The sequence below is a fragment of the Typopeltis vanoorti genome, chromosome 8 (assembly GCF_054136105.1).
Source record: "Typopeltis vanoorti isolate ZY-2024b chromosome 8, IOZ_Tvanoo_1.0, whole genome shotgun sequence".
In the NCBI taxonomy this organism is placed as follows: Eukaryota; Metazoa; Arthropoda; class Arachnida; order Uropygi; family Thelyphonidae; genus Typopeltis; species Typopeltis vanoorti.
The window spans coordinates 5,270,025-5,289,287 of record NC_143556.1 but is presented as its reverse complement, the minus strand read 5'-3'; the positions used below and the strand labels follow the sequence as shown (position 1 = coordinate 5,289,287).

Sequence of the window (19,263 nt, the reverse complement as noted above, 5' to 3'; positions counted from 1 at the left end):
TAACACTTGATCAAAGACCAGAGACCTCTAATTCAAGTCCTGAGAAAGTAGTCAACTAATAGCATCAATGGCAGTATCATATTAATAATGAGGATTAGGAAAGAACTTGGCATTGTTAGCATTCAGGAATGAATTAGCAGAGCTAATCTCAGGTGGTATGGTTACTTAAATAGAATGGGAGAGCAAAAATTAGGAAAACAAGTATTCTTTGTCAGGTTGGCAGGAAAAAAGACCAAGAGGAAGACCTAGATGTAGATCGATTGATACAGTAAAAAATGCTTTAAAAGACAAATGTAAGATTTGATAATGTTGAGTCTTGACAGATAACATATTAATTTGGAGGAAACTTGTTGATCAGAAGTTAGTAACTTTCATGTAGTGCAATCTTAATTATCCTGTACACCTCGAGTGTATACAGGATAATTATGATATGGAATTTTACGATGACAAGATATCATTGATAATATATCCAGTTGTTTGATGTTAAAATGGAAAATACAGAAATAAGTGGTCAGAAATCTTGCAAGATGATTTAATAAACTGATATAGAAGACAAGGGATAATAGTTGTCACAGTTCAAAGTGACAGTATGGAGTATTGAATGTTAGCTGAAAAAGACAATTTCTCTTCTATCAGTACAAGCAATGCACTGATAGAACAGAATTGCAGGAAATTTCAATGGATAAGGATTTGGGAGTGATCATGGACAGGGAGTTGAAGTTTACAGATCATATTACAATGAATAAAATAGCTCATAGTAAAATGCAAACACAAAAGTAGTTAGTTTTTATTCTGTATTTGTCTATAATACATAGCCAAACAAAAGATCATTGATGGGATCAAGCCTAGAGAATGCTTCATATGAGAATAGCATATCACAAACTTGTTTTTCTATGTTGTTATAGTATGCTGTTTGAACAGCACTGAGAAAATGTTTAAATTTTGTGTTGCTTAGATAACTCCTATATTAGACATCAATTTTTCATGATGTATTATTTTGTCTGCCCATACAGAAATGGGCAGACAAACAAGACACACTCTGAAAGAGCAGCATGGGTCCTAAAGGAAGATCATGTTTTAAGCAATTTGCTCATATTTTATAATAATGTTATAAAATATGAGCAAATATTTTATAACAAGCTAAGTTGGATAAAGGGAATGGATACACTACAATAATCTTGGATTTTGCTAAGGCATTTGATAAGATACCACTATTGCATAAACTGGTCCCTTGACAACCATCCATTGATCCCTTAACTTGGATCAGTGGATGGTTGACAGATATGTGGTATACAGTGGGTGTGAATCTGCCAGAGTTAAGGTGTCCAGCAGTATACCTCAGGGTTCAGTCCTTGGGCCATTGTTTAATCTATGCATTAATGACATTAGAAAGGGTGTAACAGGAGATGTGCAATTGTTTGATGATGATGTGAAGATAGGCAGGGCCATCAGGGATGCTACTTGATATCAAACACTTACAAAATGATTTGAATAAGCTGGAAATTTGGGCAAATGAAAATTGCTATCAGTTTAATGTTTGTAAGTGTAAAGTTATACACTTTGGCATGACAAGAATTCCAGTAGCATATTGTATTAGTAGAGTTATGCTACAAAAAACTGATGAGCCTAGGGATCTTTACATATCCCAGGTTCCAAGGGGATAAAAAAAAAAAAAGCTGTGAAAAGGATGCAAATTGAAGATTATATCTGGATTATGAGATTTAGGTTATGAGGACAGATTGAGAGTATGTGAGCTTGAACTATCATTAAATCAGCCTGCTCAATTTCTCCCAGGTTCCAAGGGAACCTGGGAGAAATTGAGCAGGCTGATTTAATGATAGTTGTTGACACAACTTGAAAGGTAAAAACAAGGGGGAAAAAAAGCTGTGAAAAGGATGCAAAGAAGAGTTGAAGATTATATCTGGATTATGAGATTTAGATTATGAGGACAGATTGAGAGTATGCGAATTAGAGACTGGTTAACAGGAGAAAAATAAGCGATATGACAGAAGTCTATAAAGTTTAGAATGGGTGTTATAGGATATTCTGAAATTGTTATATGGAAGGTGGGGAAAGAACTAATTTGGGTGATTTATAACCTCTTTTAATGAGTCCTTGATTCCCTGAAGGTTTCAGATGATAATATCAGTCATATTTGTTTGGTGGTGGTGGTGTGTGTGTTTACAATTTTTTTGTATTCCTTACTAATGGAAAATATAAAAAAAATTCAGCTGCAAATGGAGTTATCTGATCTTCCCTAGCAGAATGAGATGTGAAAACTTAAAGTGAAAGATTTATAGATAGATAAAAAGAATGAGTATTTATGGTGTATGAGAAATGAAACAGTACTGGTGCATTTGAAAAAAAAAAATGCAAACATAATAAATTCCCAAAAGATAAGTAGTTTCAAGTAGTAAAAGAGGAGTGGAAGAATATATGCAAGAGTTGGTGAAAATGAAGAGCAAATTGAAGTGTATAGAGAATGAAACTGAAAATATGAAGCTATTGGCTAATGTGAATGAGAGGAAGTCACTAAGATGAAGTGTCAAAGTGTGTTTCTTTGGCAATATGGAAATGTGATCGTTAGGTGGTGTGCTAAATAAAGTGCATATGTTTTCTAAGTGATACAATGAGATAAATGAAGCATTACATGGATGAAATTGAGCAGGCTGATTCAATGATAGTTGTTGACACAACATGAAAGGTAAAAACAAATGTTGAAAGGAATTTGAGGAAACTTACAGATGAATAATAGTTTTGGAAAGTGGTTAACATGCTGCCCATTTACAACAGCAGTAAGTTGAGGGGAGCAGAGATTATGAAGAGTATGATAGCTGAATTGCAAAACAAAGGGTGTACAAAGTATAGACTGAATGTGAAGGGAAGTTAGAATGGTTTAAGGTAGACAGGATACATTTGTATGGGTCTGGTGTTGGATATTTAGAGCAACATGTTTGAGGGGAGATTGCATTGAAGTGAAGATAAAAATCGGTGTGGCCAAGACTCAGACTAAAACATAAAAACCAGGTTGTGGGAAACAAAGACAAACAAGTATTATAAAGCTGACAGAATGACAGCTTTCATGCATATGAGAGAAACAATGAAAGGAAAAGGGAAATAAAGTCAGAGTGAGTGTATAGCAACCAGTGATGAAATGTTGCTTGCAGGAGGGTCTCAAGGAGTGGAACTTGTCTGTATATTGACAAGAGAGTATCAGAAAATAAGGGACTAAGCTTGTGGCAAATGAGTCAGTATGCCCAATAATTGGCATAAGCAAAATTTAATTAAATCAGGATGATATACAAGCAGGAATTAAAATGGAACAGTCAATCTTTCAGAAGGATAAGAAGGAGAAAACAGGAGGAGGAGTATACTGCTAGAGCAGCTGTACCTGATGAGGATGGAGGAGTATATACAATGTATATAATATAAATACATTGCATAAAATATATACAATGGCTTTGAGGCTATTTGGTGCAAGAATGAAAATAGAATAGTATATCCTAATAGGATGCTGTTATAGGGCAGGAAACAAATGGCACTAACTGAAATATTTAGATAATTAGTTGGGCAAAGTAAAAGGAGAATGATCTTAATAGATTTAATTATAAGAATGTGGATTGAAAGAAGACAGCATATGGAAAAGAGAATTTGTGGAGTTTCAGGGATAATTATTTTAGGCAGCATGTAATGGAAGCAATAGAAGGTTTTAGAGTAAAAGCTTTGGTTATATCCTCACAACACTGCAAGAAATTGGTGAGCAAACTCATACGGTACTGGCAGGTTATTAAGTGAAGGTAATCATGAAGGTATGTGGAAGTAAGGTGAGTGATTGTGAGGGGGCACCATAGCTAACTGACTTCAATACCATGGGATAAACTGGAGAAAAGATGCAACACTGGAATTATTTAGGATTCATCTGGCACAAGCAGTGTGCAATTGTACACCAAGAGTTAAGGAATAATTCCTGTCAGAATGAAATTAAACAACTAGTGTGACAAGTTCTCCTTTTGTCTGATAGGAATTGTGCCTGTTTCCCTTATATATGGGATATTACAGGTGCAATAAATACGGTATACTCCAGGGTGGGCCAGTGGAGGGAGTGGATCTTTGGATGAGTTGAGTAAGCTTTTTAATTTTGCAGGAGGTTTAAAGGTGGCTTTGAGGTTGTATTTTTGTGGTATTCTGTTTATTTTATCTGGTGGTATGGTCACTTGAACAGAATGGGCAAGGAAAACAACCCAGAGGAAGACCAAGATATAGGTGAATTTATATGGTACAAGTGCCTTAGACGATAGAAATATAAGATTTGATAATGTTGGAGTCTTGACAAGTAACAGACTGATTTGGAAGAAAATTGTAGACAGGAAGTTAGCAATGATGTAAATTTTTCATGTAGTACTATCATATCCAGTACATCCCTTGAGGGTACATGTCAAGAATTTGATGATGATGATGGTGGTGTGACAAGTTCTTATGAAAGATTAACACTCAAATTTAGAGGAATATAAATTGCAAGACAAAAATATATACAACATGAAAAGAAACTAAGCAAAAGAAAATTCAAAGGAGAATGTAGCATGCAAAGAAAGAATTATAGAAGGAATGGTAGATGTTATAGTAAGTAGGGACAGCCACAAAGAATGTAGTGTTTTATTTTTTTTTTTTAAATCTGACTCCCACCTACTGAAGGTTGTAAACCAATGGCACCACAGCTAAGGATTTTTTTTTTCAATTAATTTTCGTAATTTTTTTTTTTTTAATTTATTTTTACTTGATTCAGGAAACTGCTCTAGAGACCAAAAATGATCTCACACCAAACAATGAAATTCACTGCTCACTTAGAGCCTCTGTAGCTCAGTCGGTATAAACAAAGCCCTTTAGTTGGAAAGACCTGGATTTGATTCCCATCCATGACGTGAGGAATCTTTATCTGGTCTCTTCTGACTAAAGGTGAGTTAACTGGTCTCATATAGAGATACTGCTTTTTTCACCTAGAAATTCCAGGTGAAAAAATACTTAACCACTATGAGGGGGCTCAATCCATACAAAGGGATGGGGGGAGAAAAGGGGGACTCCATATGAATAAATAAGTCACTCACCTAAAGTCAAAAAAATACGTGCTGAGGAAGGATTTGAACTTGCAGCCTGTTGATCAGAGAGTAAACATGCTAATCACTAGGCTGACAAGTGAGCACTTCAATGTATAGCATACTGGTTAGACATGTATTAACATCAATCTCATTATTTCTTTAAACTTTCCTACTGATCTGGCATCTACCTGAATGCATTTAAACAGGCAATTATTTGGTCCATTTTTCAATAAAGGGTGAAGTGATATGTCAGCTAGGAAATTACTGATCACACTGTAAATTATACATACTTTACAAGAAATTATATAACTGTTTAATCCTGTACCTAAATATAAGCAAACAAAATTTGCACATGATATACCCTCATGGCTAGGTTACTTGGTATATTGAAGCAGTTGACTTCACATTATCTCATTATATATAATGCAAAGCACACTTTCTTTCTGAAGCACATATTGCTGTTCATCAGGAAGGGTCACTGCCCAAAACTGGTTTCATCGTTTGAAGCCCTATCAATGGGAATTAGATTCTGAAGATACTTAATGCAAACTGTTTATTTATGACTGAGTAAAGGATTAAACAAGAATATAATTTGACAAGCAAGTATAATTAACTTTGTAATCAAGTGAAAAACATTTTATAACTATCTTCCCCACTGCTTTCCTTTGAATTTTCTGAAAAAACATGAAGGCCATTAACAATTAATTTCTACACTAAGTGGACATGCAAAGTATTGTAACTTGTTGAAAATGTTGAAAATTTATTTATCACTAGGTTAGACTATAATAGATTTAGTTTAATCCTTTATCCCAGTGAGAGCAAACAAAGTTTGCGCCTGAAAATATATCTTCAGGACTAAATATAGTGTTGTACTATCTTATCCAGTAAGTAGTGCAACACCAAGGCAACTCGTGGCAAAGGTGGAGCAAGCTACCAGGCACTTCTAACCCAGTATCTCCCATAATGCAAAACACATTTCCTATGTGGATATGTATACTGTTATGCATTAAAGGGATTGGCCATCTACCCAGACTAGTTTCGACCTTTATTGAGGTCTCTTCAGTGGGAGCCAGGCCCAGAGCTGGAGATACCAGGCAGAAGCAGTAGCAAGTCATCTGTGCCTATGGGAGTTGCCAAAAGGTTTATCACCTTTTTTTAAAAATTACTCTGGATTTAGAGAAAGATGTTGAAAATTTATTTATCACTAGGTTAGACTATAATAGATTTAGTTTAATCCTTTATCCCAGTGAGAGCAAACAAAGTTTGCGCCTGAAAATATATCTTCAGGACTAAATATAGTGTTGTACTATCTTATCCAGTAAGTAGTGCAACACCAAGGCAACTCGTGGCAAAGGTGGAGCAAGCTACCAGGCACTTCTAACCCAGTATCTCCCATAATGCAAAACACATTTCCTATGTGGATATGTATACTGTTATGCATTAAAGGGATTGGCCATCTACCCAGACTAGTTTCGACCTTTATTGAGGTCTCTTCAGTGGGAGCCAGGCCCAGAGCTGGAGATACCAGGCAGAAGCAGTAGCAAGTCATCTGTGCCTATGGGAGTTGCCAAAAGGTTGAAGTGCCTGGTAGCTTGCTCCACCTTTGCCACGAGTTGCCTTGGTGTTGCACTACTTACTGGATAAGATAGTACAACACTATATTTAGTCCTGAAGATATATTTTCAGGCGCAAACTTTGTTTGCTCTCACTGGGATAAAGGATTAAACTAAATCTATTATTATTGTAACTTGATTGGATATGGCACAGAAGCCTGCTCACTAAACTATAACCGAGTAATTATTCAAACCTTCAGGATCTTCCATATCAATGCTTTACATTTACTTGTCATTTTCCAATGGGACAAAAAACCTTAATTCTAATACTACTGAAATGCAGTCTTATCATTTTTCGCACAAATAAAGTTCATTTCACTTCCCCTTACCTTTCACCCCTTAATCCCTTGATCAAGGGATGAAATAACTCTCTCTTAACATTATGAAATCCCTCTCCTTGGGTCTGACTTATACCTCTCACTTTTTTTAATGGCATAATCTCAGGCACAACTTCAGCCACCAAAAAGCTGGGTACTCAAGACCTCACACCTGTACAACTTCAACTTCTAACACTATAAATAACAAATCTGCACAAACTTGGAATAATGTTCCCACATTTTTCCACATCTCTGGTGAGGTACCAGAAAGTTCCTAAGAATATGATGATCCAGAAGAGAGCAACCTGATTACATGATTCCTCCCTTCACTCAAATCACTCTCATACTATTTCTGTATTATGCCTCTTGTACAGGCATTTTCAGATATTTTGCTGATGTGGCCACTATCATCATTCCTCCACTTTCTTCTAAGAAAGTGAACTGTTGACCAATCAACGTTTACTGTCCAGATTCTAAACCTGCCAAACCAACTCTGATTTATCAACTTTCATTCCATCTGCCTCTGTATTTCTGAAAAACGAACTCCCTCTAGCCATTTAAGAACTCTTATTTTAACTTCTTGCACATGCATGGTATTGGTGTGCTCTATAGTACTTTGCAAATGAGACTAACAAAGTTTTCAGGAATACATGTTTGTTAAAATATAAAACTATGCATTGTTCCATCATTTTATGAAAAACTTGGTTTTCTACTTTTCTTATATTTTTCTACTTTGTTGTGTCTTAAAATAAAATTAAGCTTACTTGAGTTCAATATATATATATATATATATATATATATATATATATATTGAATTTCAACGTTTTAATGCTAATTATGTATAAAGACTGTCTATAATGTTCATATAACTGGTAATTAATTTACGGAATTAACAACGCATATAAAGTAAATTAATTAAAGATAACTTTAATGAATCACTTCTATATTTCGACAATGTCACACTGTCATCTTCAGGAACATAAAGATATGGTATGTGCACTACAGGAACTAACAAAGCAAATGAGGAAGAAATTAAGACACTAATTTTGTTCCTAAAGTCCTAATGGTGCCCTCTTGCGGGCTAATTTGGTAGTCTTGGCCGTTCGGCTGAAGTTCTCATAATGAAAGTCTCCCAAATTTGGGGCAGTTTCATGCACCCAAATTTGTTGAGGTTAGGAACGTTTTTTAGAGCTGCTGAAGATTCTTTGAATAATCTTTCGTATTTAAACTTGCTGCGATGGATTATTTTTGTCTTCTTCCAACGAATTTTATGGTGGGTATCTAAGGCATGGTCTGCCAGCCCAGAGCGGCTGTACTGGTGAAACCGATGTAGTCTTGGTGTTCTGAAATCCAGATATTTGTTGTTCTGCCTGTTTGGCCAAAGTAGGACAATTTGCAGCTGCAAGGGACCTGGTATACACCAGGTAGGTCTAGGGGAAGTGGTTGGTCTTTGGTAGAGCGGATAAGGGATGCCAACTTTTTATATGATCTGTAACAGGAAGTAAGGTCATATTTCTTGAGGATATTAGTTATTTTTTCAGAGGTGCCCTGGATGTAGGGGATAGTGATAGACTTGGTGTAGTCTTTATTGTTGAGGGGGGGAGGGGGGTTGTGGTTTTCAGGTTTTAGTATTTTTTGGATTTTTTTGGGGTTATAGCCATTGGCTAAGAAAGTGTTGAGGATGTGGTTTAGTTCCATAGTCAGGGCCTTGTCATCTGAGCAGATTAATTTTGCCCTGTTATATAGTGTTTTTATCATCCCATATTGTTGTGAGGGGGGGTGGTGAGATTGCTGGTGAATGTATCTGCCAGTGTGGGTGGGTTTTCTGTAAACAGAGAAAACCAAAGATCCATCAAGCTGGCGGGTGATTAAAGTGTCTAGGAAGGGGAGGGTGTTGTTTTCCACTTTTTCTAAGGTGAACTGGACTCTGGGATGTTGGTTGTTTAAGTGTGTTAGGAAGGAGTGGAGTGAGTCTGAGCCATGTGGCCAAATAGCAAACACATCATCCACATAACGAAGCCAAATAGTGGGTTTTTGTGGGGCGGAGTTTAAGGCTTTTTCTTCAAATGTCTCCATAAAGAAATTGTCCAAGGGTGGGGAAAGTGGTGAACCCATGGCTGTCCCCTCTATCTGTTTGTAGAACTTTCCTTGCCAAACGAAATAGCCTGAGTTCATTGTGAACTGAAATAGGGCTGAGATATCGGGAGGAAACTTGGCTTGGATGAGCTCAAGGGTTTCTTTGAGTGGGACATTAGTGAACAGGGAGGAGACGTCAAAACTGACCATTATGTCAGTGTGTTGGAGTGTGAGGTTTTCTATACTGGCTTTAAAGTGGGCCGAGTTTTTTATGTGTGATGGTGTGTTGCCAGTGTAGTGTGTGAGCGTTTTGGCTAAATGTTTGGCTATTTTATATGTGGGGGAATCAATGCCATCCACTATGGGACGTAATGGCACATTTTGTTTATGTATTTTTGGGAGTCCATATAATCGGGGGGGGTCTAGAGTTATAAGGTTTAAGCTTGTTGGTGACTTCCACAGGCCAAGAAGTGACTTTCTTAAGGAGTCTGTGGATAGTTCTAATCTGAGAGCTGGTCGGATTATATTCAATGGGGAGGTAAGTAGTATGGTCTCATATTAAGGAATTTAGCTTACCTTTGTAGTCTTTTTGATTGAGTACCACAGTGGCGCTTCCCTTATCAGCTTTGGTGATTACTATTTTTTTGTTGTTTTTTAATTCTTGTAGGGCTGTGTATTCGTTTTTGGATAAGTTGGATTTTGGAGGTTTGGCTTTAGTGAGAACACCGACTACATCCAGTCTCACGTTGTTGGCGATATGGATAGGCAGGTTGCGAATTCCACACTCTATTTGAATCATGATTTCTTCAGCAGGAATCCTTTTTGTAGCTAGGGCGAAATTGTGACCACGTGAAAGTGCGATGAGTGCTTCAGGCTTTAAAACTGCTGACGAGAGGTTGACTACTGTGTTAAGTGGTGACTGGGGTACAGAAGTAGAAGTCTTGGTCAGGTTTTCGTATTTTTTTACGTGCCGACTACGTATTTTTTCGAATTCCTTTCTTGCTGATGACACAGACTCCTTAAGAAAGTCACTTCTTGGCCTGTGGAAGTCACCAACAAACTTAAACCTTATAACTCTAGACCCCCCCCCCCGATTATATGGACTCCCAAAAATACATAAACAAAATGTGCCATTACGTCCCATAGTGGATGGCATTGATTCCCCCACATATAAATTAGCCAAACATTTAGCCAAAATGCTCACACACTACACTGGCAACACACCATCACACATAAAAAAACTCGGCCCACTTTAAAGCCAGTATAGAAAACCTCACACTCCAACACACTGACATAATGGTCAGTTTTGACGTCTCCTCCCTGTTCACTAATGTCCCACTCAAAGAAACCCTTGAGCTCATCCAAGCCAAGTTTCCTCCCGATATCTCAGCCCTATTTCAGTTCACAATGAACTCAGGCTATTTCGTTTGGCAAGGAAAGTTCTACAAACAGACAGAGGGGACAGCCATGGGTTCACCACTTTCCCCACCCTTGGCCAATTTCTTTATGGAGACATTTGAAGAAAAAGCCTTAAACTCCGCCCCACAAAAACCCACTATTTGGCTTCGTTATGTGGATGATGTGTTTACTATTTGGCCACATGGCTCAGACTCACTCCACTCCTTCCTAACACACTTAAACAACCAACATCCCAGAGTCCAGTTCACCTTAGAAAAAGTGGAAAACAACACCCTCCCCTTCCTAGACACTTTAATCACCCGCCAGCTTGATGGATCTTTGGTTTTCTCTGTTTACAGAAAACCCACCCACACTGGCAGATACATTCACCAGCAATCCCCCCCCCCCTCACAACAATATGGGGTGATAAAAACACTATATAACAGGGCAAAATTAATCTGCTCAGATGACAAGGCCCTGACTATGAAACTAAACCACATCCTCAACACTTTCTTAGCCAATGGCTATAACCCCAAAAAAATCCAAAAAATACTAAAACCTGAAAACCACAACCCCCTCCCCCCCTCAACAATAAAGACTACACCAAGTCTATCACTATCCCCTACATCCAGGGCACCTCTGAAAAAATAACTAATATCCTCAAGAAATATGACCTTACTTCCTGTTACAGACCATATAAAAAGTTGGCATCCCTTATCCGCTCTACCAAAGACCAACCACTTCCCCTAGACCTACCTGGTGTATACCAGGTCCCTTGCAGCTGCAAATTGTCCTACTTTGGCCAAACAGGCAGAACAACAAATATCAGGATTTCAGAACACCAAGACTACAGCCGGTTTCACCAGTACAGCCGCTCTGGGCTGGCAGACCATGCCTTAGATACCCACCATAAAATTCGTTGGAAGAAGACAAAAATAATCCATCGCAGCAAGTTTAAATACGAAAGATTATTCAAAGAATCTTCAGCAGCTCTAAAAAACGTTCCTAACCTCAACAAATTTGGGTGCATGAAACTGCCCCAAATTTGGGAGACTTTCATTATGAGAACTTCAGCCCAACGGCCAAGACTACCAAATTAGCCCGCAAGAGGGCACCATTAGGACTTTAGGAACAAAATTAGTGTCTTAATTTCTTCCTCATTTGCTTTGTTAGTTCCTGTAGTGCACATACCATATCTTTATGTTCCTGAAGATGACAATGTGACATTTTCGAAATATAGAAGTGATTCATTAAAGTTATCTTTAATTAATTTACTTTATATGCGTTGTTAATTCCGTAAATTAATTACCAGTTATGTCTAACCAACGTATAAGTCTTACCACTAGAATTATGATGTTCATAGTCTTTTAACCCTCAATGTTTAGTGTTTTTTCTTTTATAATGTCACCTGAAGAAGGCTGTTACAGGCCGAAACTAGTAGTGTGTTTATATTAAAACCTTTTTAATTAAATCTCGGTTCTAGTCATTCAATATTTTTCATAATACTATGTATGTTAACCGAGTCAATGATCATTCTGTCATATATATATATATATATATATACACACTTTTTTTTTCTTTTTTTTAATCAGTCCTAACCTAAGTTTTATATCATAAAGATCATCATTACATAAATTGATATTACAGAAAAATAGGAGGTACAACTGTTTACTGTTATGTAAACAGTAATGCTAATTCAATTTACTCACCAAAACCCTTAGAAGCCAAAAACGTGCATGATGATATAGTGTCCTAGTAGGATTGAAGAGAAACGCAAGCATCACAATAACAAGAGTTAAGGGATTTGCATAGGCAGGGATGGACAAGGCATTACTATACAGGAAGGCAAGAGCACAAAGAGCCCACATTACTCCAAATATTGCTGCCAGCTGAAACAAAACCCATTTATGTAAATTATTTAAGTTTGCCACAAATTTTTGGAAGTAAAATAGCTTTCATTAATTTGAAGTTAAGACACTGGAGAGTAATATTAAAATCATTCACTTTTTTAATCCATCATAAGCTAATATAGAAACCAGGGAATATTCAAACATGATGGTGTAAATTTTAATATTTTGCAAGGAGATGAGCGCTATCTGAAAATATAAATTTAAATCAAAATGCAAAATTGTTTGGGTATAACTGTTTGGTTAAAAAAGACATTTTAATTATTTGATATATTGTATTAGATGGTAGAGGGGAAGGAAATCAAATGAGCTTTAACAAGATTAACTACAGGTAGTATTGGCATTTATTACTAATATGAACAAACATATGTAAAAAGGTTACCATAACAAAATTCTCACCCACTGAAGATAGCTGAAATGAACAGAACACAAAAACAAATGGCTAAAGGGAAAAAAGCAACAGTGCAACAGTGCAACTTGACAACAACAACTTGTCAAGAAATTGACAAGCAGTCAAGAAGCAATCATTTCCATCAAGGAGACAAAACTGTCCATAAAACCTGATAACATCAAGCCAACTTAACCACCCAAATAATCATATGGATGAAATGCATCAAATGATTCATGCTTTATATCCATGTTATCATTAGACTTTAGTATTGATTGTTACCATACTAAAGCATTAATATATCAGTGATTTTTCTGTTAATGTGTACATGTTTTTTTTTTTCCTATTCATTTCATACTAAATGATTTCTATGAAATGCAGGTGAAAATTATAGTAATTTTTTTTAATGCAAGCTCAATTTAAGAAGTTATGTGAAATCACTTATTTTGTTTATTCATTTAGCAAATGAATGCTAAAGGTGCTTAAGGGTCAAAGCTGTATATAACTCACAGGAGATCTCCACATACCTTTAAAGGAAAGCAGAGAACTGATCAGGGCTTCTGACCTAATGCCCAATCCTCACCATCTCATGGTGCACCGTCAGGTATCTACCTGGACACTGAACGAACGAGGATGGGCTGGCAATTTGGGATTCAGCTGACCAAACTATTCTTATTGGCTTAAACCACAATATAAAATGATGGTACAACATGACAGAATTTCATGCAGGATGGGGCATCGCCCGGTTAAACAAGGCTCCCGTTATTTCTGCCAGGGAACCAAGGCAAACAGCGAAAAGTCAGCTACTGGAACAAATCCTAAAACCCACCCCAATTCAACATCAGAGTTCAAGATCAATACTATCAACATAAGAAGCCTGAATGGCAAAGAAATGGAGCTAGCTGAGTAATTGGATAAGTACCAGATCGACATAATAGGGATGACAAACAAAAAAGACAAAACTCATGAGATCTTTCTGAACAATGAATACAAAATGTTATATTCAGGCAATGACAATCAGGGGAAAAAAGGAGTAGCCAGAGTAGACTAAATACGACACTAATCTTCTTCAATGGCAAGCATTATCAAGTAGAGTGGTGCGAGCAGATATCAGAATGGGGAACTCGACAATGAGATTTATTTGTGCCTATGGTCCAACAGAAGGTTCTACTAAGGTAGAAGTGGAAGGATTTTTTTGAGGCTTTAGAGAAAGCAGCTGACACAATGAAAAATGAAAAGTTGGTCCTTGTTGGGGATCTAAATAGCTGAGTAGGAAATGATTGAAACACAATATTCAAACAAAAATGTGCACAAATTCACACGGAGAAAATAAGGTAAGGAATAAAAATTTCATTGAGTGTTATTGTTGATAGTGATGTTTCTCTCTGGTGTAGGACACTAAGTGTACAAAGAATTTGAAATTGGAAGTAATCACCATTTGGTCTTATTATTATTTGACACCTCCAGGGAGTCCTAAGACTCATTGAGAGACTGCACCTACTCTACAGCTCTCAACCTCATCCACCAACTGCCTCATCTACACCAATGCCATCTACTGTCCACCATCACCACTATTATTTTCACAGACAATCACAAACATCCATGCCCACGGTGGGATTCGAACCTGCAGACTTTTGGCTGGAGAGTGGATACGCTAATCACTCACTCAACCAGGCTGGCTTGAGCATGATAAAATTGAATTTCATATTGAAATGAAGAATATGTAAGAAAGTTTTAATGCAAATAAAAGTTGATCAGCTCTTAGCGAACTGTAGACTAAAATACAAAAACATTATTCAAGAAAAAATGAAAGAATTTGAGAACAGGAACCAAACCTTGGAAATTCAGTAGCAAGCCCTGAAGAAAACATTGATTCATCCAGAGAGGCATGTGGTGAGGTTGTCTGAAAGGATAGAAAAATCAGAACTCCATGGTGGACACAGGAAATTAAAGAGACAGTGAAGGAAAAGAAGAAAGCATATCAAAAGTTCCCAGCAAATAAATCATCCTGTGCTCTTAGAGAATACAAAGACAAATGTAAGAAAGCTAAACACTGCATAAAACTAGCTAAACAAAGGTCATGGGAAGACTTCGGTATGAACATGAAAAATAAATATCAGGAAGGTGGCCAAATATTCTGGAGGCTATTGAAAAAGCTCACAAACGGAGGAAAGAATGCTGTAAAAGGAATTATTATTGACACTCAACCTCCATGGAGTCAGACTCATCGTGGGAGGTACTCACTATTGCATACAATGCTCATCTGACCGCGTCTTAAACTGATTCAATGTGTACACATTCACAACACACTCAGCCAATGCATTCCACTCACAACCCACCCTCCATGCAAAGAACCTTCTTCTCACTCCTTTGCTCACAAAAAATATAAAAGTGACATGAAAACTGATGGTACAACATGACAAAATTTCATGCCGGCTGGGGAGTCGCCCGGTTAAACAAGGCCCCCGTTGTTTTCACCAGGGAACCAGGGCGAACAGCGAAAAGTCAGCTACTGGAAAAAATCTGAAAACAAACCCCAACTCAACATCACCAGAGTTAAAGATTGGTACTATCAACGTAAGAAGCCTGAATGGCAAAGAAATGGAGCTAGCTGAGGAATTAGATAAGTACCAGATCGACATAATAGGGGTGACTGAAACAAAAAAGACCAAAACTGGTGAGATCTTTCTGAGCAATAAATACAAAATGTTATATTCAGGCAATGACAATCAAGGAAAAGAAGGAGTAGCCATAGTATTCAACACAAAATACGAGGCTAATCTTCTTGAATGGCAGTCAGTCTCAAGTAGAGTAATGTGGGCAAATATGAGAATGGGGAACTGGACAATGAGACTTATTTGTGCCTATGGTCCCACAGAAGGTTCTACTAAGGGAGAGGAATTTTTTGATGCTCTAGAAAAAGCTACTGACACAATGAAAAAGGAAAAGTTGGTCCTTGTTGGGGATCTAAATAGCAGAGTAGGAAATTATTGTGAGACATACAAAAATATTTTGGGAAAATTTGGAGAAAAGAGCAAAGCTAATAATAATGGCAAATATCTGTTGGATTTCTGCTCAGGACATGGACTGGTTATTACTAACACCATGTTCCAACATAAAAATGTGCACAAATTCACATGGAGAGAAGAGGCTAAGAATAAGAAAAGTCTCATTGACTATGTTATTGTTGATAGTGATGTTTTCTCCCTGGTGCAGGACACCACAGTGTACAGAGGATTTGAAATTGGAAGTGATCACTATTTAGTCTTGAGCAGGATAAAATTGAATTTCATATTGAAAAGAATAACATGTAAGAAAGTTTTAAAGCGAATAAAAGTTGAGCAGCTCTCAGATGTGAACTGTAGACTAAAATACAGAAATATTATTGAAAAGAAAATGAAAGAGTTTGAGAACAGGAATCAAACCTTGGAGATTCAGTGGCAAACTCTGAAGAAAACATTGATTGATTCTGCCAGAGAGGCATGTGGTGAGGTTGTTTGCAAGGATAACAAAATCAGAACTCCCTGGTGGACACAGGAAGTTAAAGAGGCAGTGAAGGAAAAGAAAAAAGCATATCAAAAGTTCCTGGCAAATAAGTCAGCTTTTACTCTTACAGAATACAGAGACAAATGTAAGAAAGCTAAACAGCGTGTAAAACTAGCTAAAAAAAGTCATGGGAGGACTTTGGCAAGAATATAGAAAATAAATATCAAGAAGGTGGCAAAATATTCTGGAGGTTGTTGAAGCTTAGGAATGGAGGGAAGAGTGCTGTAAAATGAGTTAGAGATGATAAAGGTGACATGAAAACAGGAGAAAAAGATATCCTTGAAGTATGGAGTAATTACTTTGAAAAACTGCTAAATGAAACAAGCAGTGATGACAGCACAGTGATAAAAAAACACTGCCCAGGCATGCAGTCATGTATACATATCCATACTTGAAGTAGAAAAAGCCATCAAAGGCTTGAAATGTGGAAAGGCAGCAGGAGTAGATGATATTCGACCAGAAATGCTGAAGTATGGTGGTATAAAAGTCTTACAGTGGCTGCACTGCATAGTTCAGAAAGCCTGGACAGAGGGACGAATTCCCGATGATTGGAGTAGAGCTCTCATAGTACCCATATATAAAAAGGGAAATAAAACTGAATGTGAGAATTACAGAGGTATTTCCCTACTGAGTGTTCCTGGCAAGATCTATGCAAGTATACTTGAGAAACGGTTGAGAAGAATTGTGGAAGAAAAGCTTGGATTCAGGCCAAATAGAGGCTGTCAGGATAAGATCTTCCTTTATGACAAATAGTTGAGAAAGCATGGGAATATAACAAAGATCTGTATTTAAGTTTTGTCGATTTGGAAAAGGCATATGACAAGGTGCCAAGAGAGAAGCTATTCAATATGCTGCAGTTATATGGTGTCAATGGGGCATTATATCAAGCAATACTTAGTGTTTATTTGAGTTGTAAGTCAGCAGTTAGAATTGAAGGAAATACAGGAAGATGGTTTAATGTTAAATCTGGTGTGAGACAAGGATGTACATTATCCCCTCTGTTATTCATTATCTATATGGATCACATTATGAAGGAAAGTGGTATTAAACTCAGTATCAAAATTGGAGATGTTAATGTCAGCTCTTTACTTTATGCAGATGATGTTATACTTCTAAATAAATCTGCTTCAAGTCTGCAAGATTCTCTGACTAAGTTGAATAGCTGTTGTAATAGATAGGGTATGAAGGTCAGCAATAAAAAGACAAAGACAATGAAAATAGGCAGAATCATTGAAAATGTCAACTGTGTTGTGAATGGAGAACCTGTGGAACAAGTAAAACATTTCAGCTACTTAGGCAATATTTTTAGTGAAGATGGTAAATTAAATATAGAAATAGACAACAGAATCAGCAAAGCTGGTATCGTGGGAAGTCAATTGAATAAATTCATATGGAGTAAGAGAGAAATTAGTCGGAACACTAAATTAGCTGTATACAAGACAGTGTTCAAACCAGTTTTAACTTATGGATCTGAGAGCTGGGTCAGAAGTAAAACACTTGACCAAAGACTAGAGACCGCAGATATGAGAGTCCTGAGAAAGATTAGAGGCGTGAACAGATGGCATCAATGGCAATATCATATTAAAAATGAGGATATTAGGAAAGAACTTGACATTGTCAGCATCCAGGAATGCATTAGCAGAGCTAATCTCAGGTGGTATGGTCACTTAAATAGAATGGGAGAGGAAAGATTAGCAAAACAAGTGTTCTCTGCCAGGTTGGCAGGAAAACGACCCAGAGGAAGACCAAGATATAGGTGGATTGATACAGTACAAAGTGCCTTAGACGATAGAAATATAAGATCTGATAATGTTGGAGTCTTGACAAGTAACAGACTGATTTGGAGGAAAATTGTAGATAGGAAGTTAGTAATGATGTAATTTTTTCATGTAGTGCTGTCATATCCTGTACACCCCCTTGAGGGTACATAGCAGGAATTTGATGATGATGATGAAAACTGGAGAAAAAGATATGGAGTAATTACTTTGAAAAATTGCTAAGTAAAATGATGTGACAGTACAGTGGTAAAAAACACTGACCAGGCATGCATATCCATACTTGAAGTAGAAAAAGCCATCAAAAGCATGAAATGTGGAAAGGCAGCTGGAGTAGATGATATTCATCCAGAAAGGGTGAAGTATAGATGTAGGTATAAAGGTCTTGCAGTGGCTGTATATATAAAAAGGGAAATAGAACTGAAAATTACAGAGGTATTTTTCTACCTAATGTTGCGAGTAAGATTTATGAAAGTATACTTAAGAAACGGTTGTGAAGGATTGCAGAAGGGATGCTTGGTGAAGAACAAACTGTATTCAGGCCAAACAGACTGTCAGGATCAGATTTTTACTTTACAACAAATAGTTGAGAAATCATGGGAAGATAACAAAGATCTGTATTTAAGTTTTGTAGATCTGGAAAAGGCATATGACAAGGTGCCAAGAGAGAAGCTATTCAAAATGCTACAGTTGTATGGTGTCAATGGGACATTATATCAAGCTATACTTAGTCTTCATTTGAGTTGTAAGTCAGCAGTTAGAATTGAAGTAGAGGAAGATGGTTTAATGTGAAATGTGGTGTAATACAAGGATGTACATTATCCCCTCTGTTATTCATTATCTATATGGATCACATTATGAAGGATAGTGGTATTAAATTTGATAGCAAAATTGGAGATGATAATCTTAACTTTGCTTTATGTGGATGATGTTATCTTTTTCTTCTTCTCTCTTCCATCATCTATGCGGATGATGGCAAGGTCGAATGAACTCTTTCCACTTCTCTCTTTCCATTTCCACTTCGGACCCGGGAGAGTCCGAACAATTCTGTCCAGTTTGGTGTTGCTTGTTGTGATTTGGTTTTCAGGTCCTCTTTTAATTTGTCTGGATGATGTCATACTTCTAAATAAATCCACTACAAGTCTGCAAG

At 37.0% G+C, this 19,263-nt stretch overlaps 1 protein-coding gene across 1 annotated transcript in view; it reads right to left on the bottom strand.

Moving 5' to 3' along the window:
• Positions 1-19,263, bottom strand: part of LOC150103693 (solute carrier family 53 member 1-like) — a 291,679-nt gene that overhangs the window by 95,772 nt on the left and 176,644 nt on the right. The window contains exon 10 of the mRNA XM_090397054.1: positions 12,207-12,386. Coding sequence (XP_090253180.1) covers positions 12,207-12,386 — 180 coding nt within the window. The remainder of the gene's footprint in view (positions 1-12,206; positions 12,387-19,263) is intronic.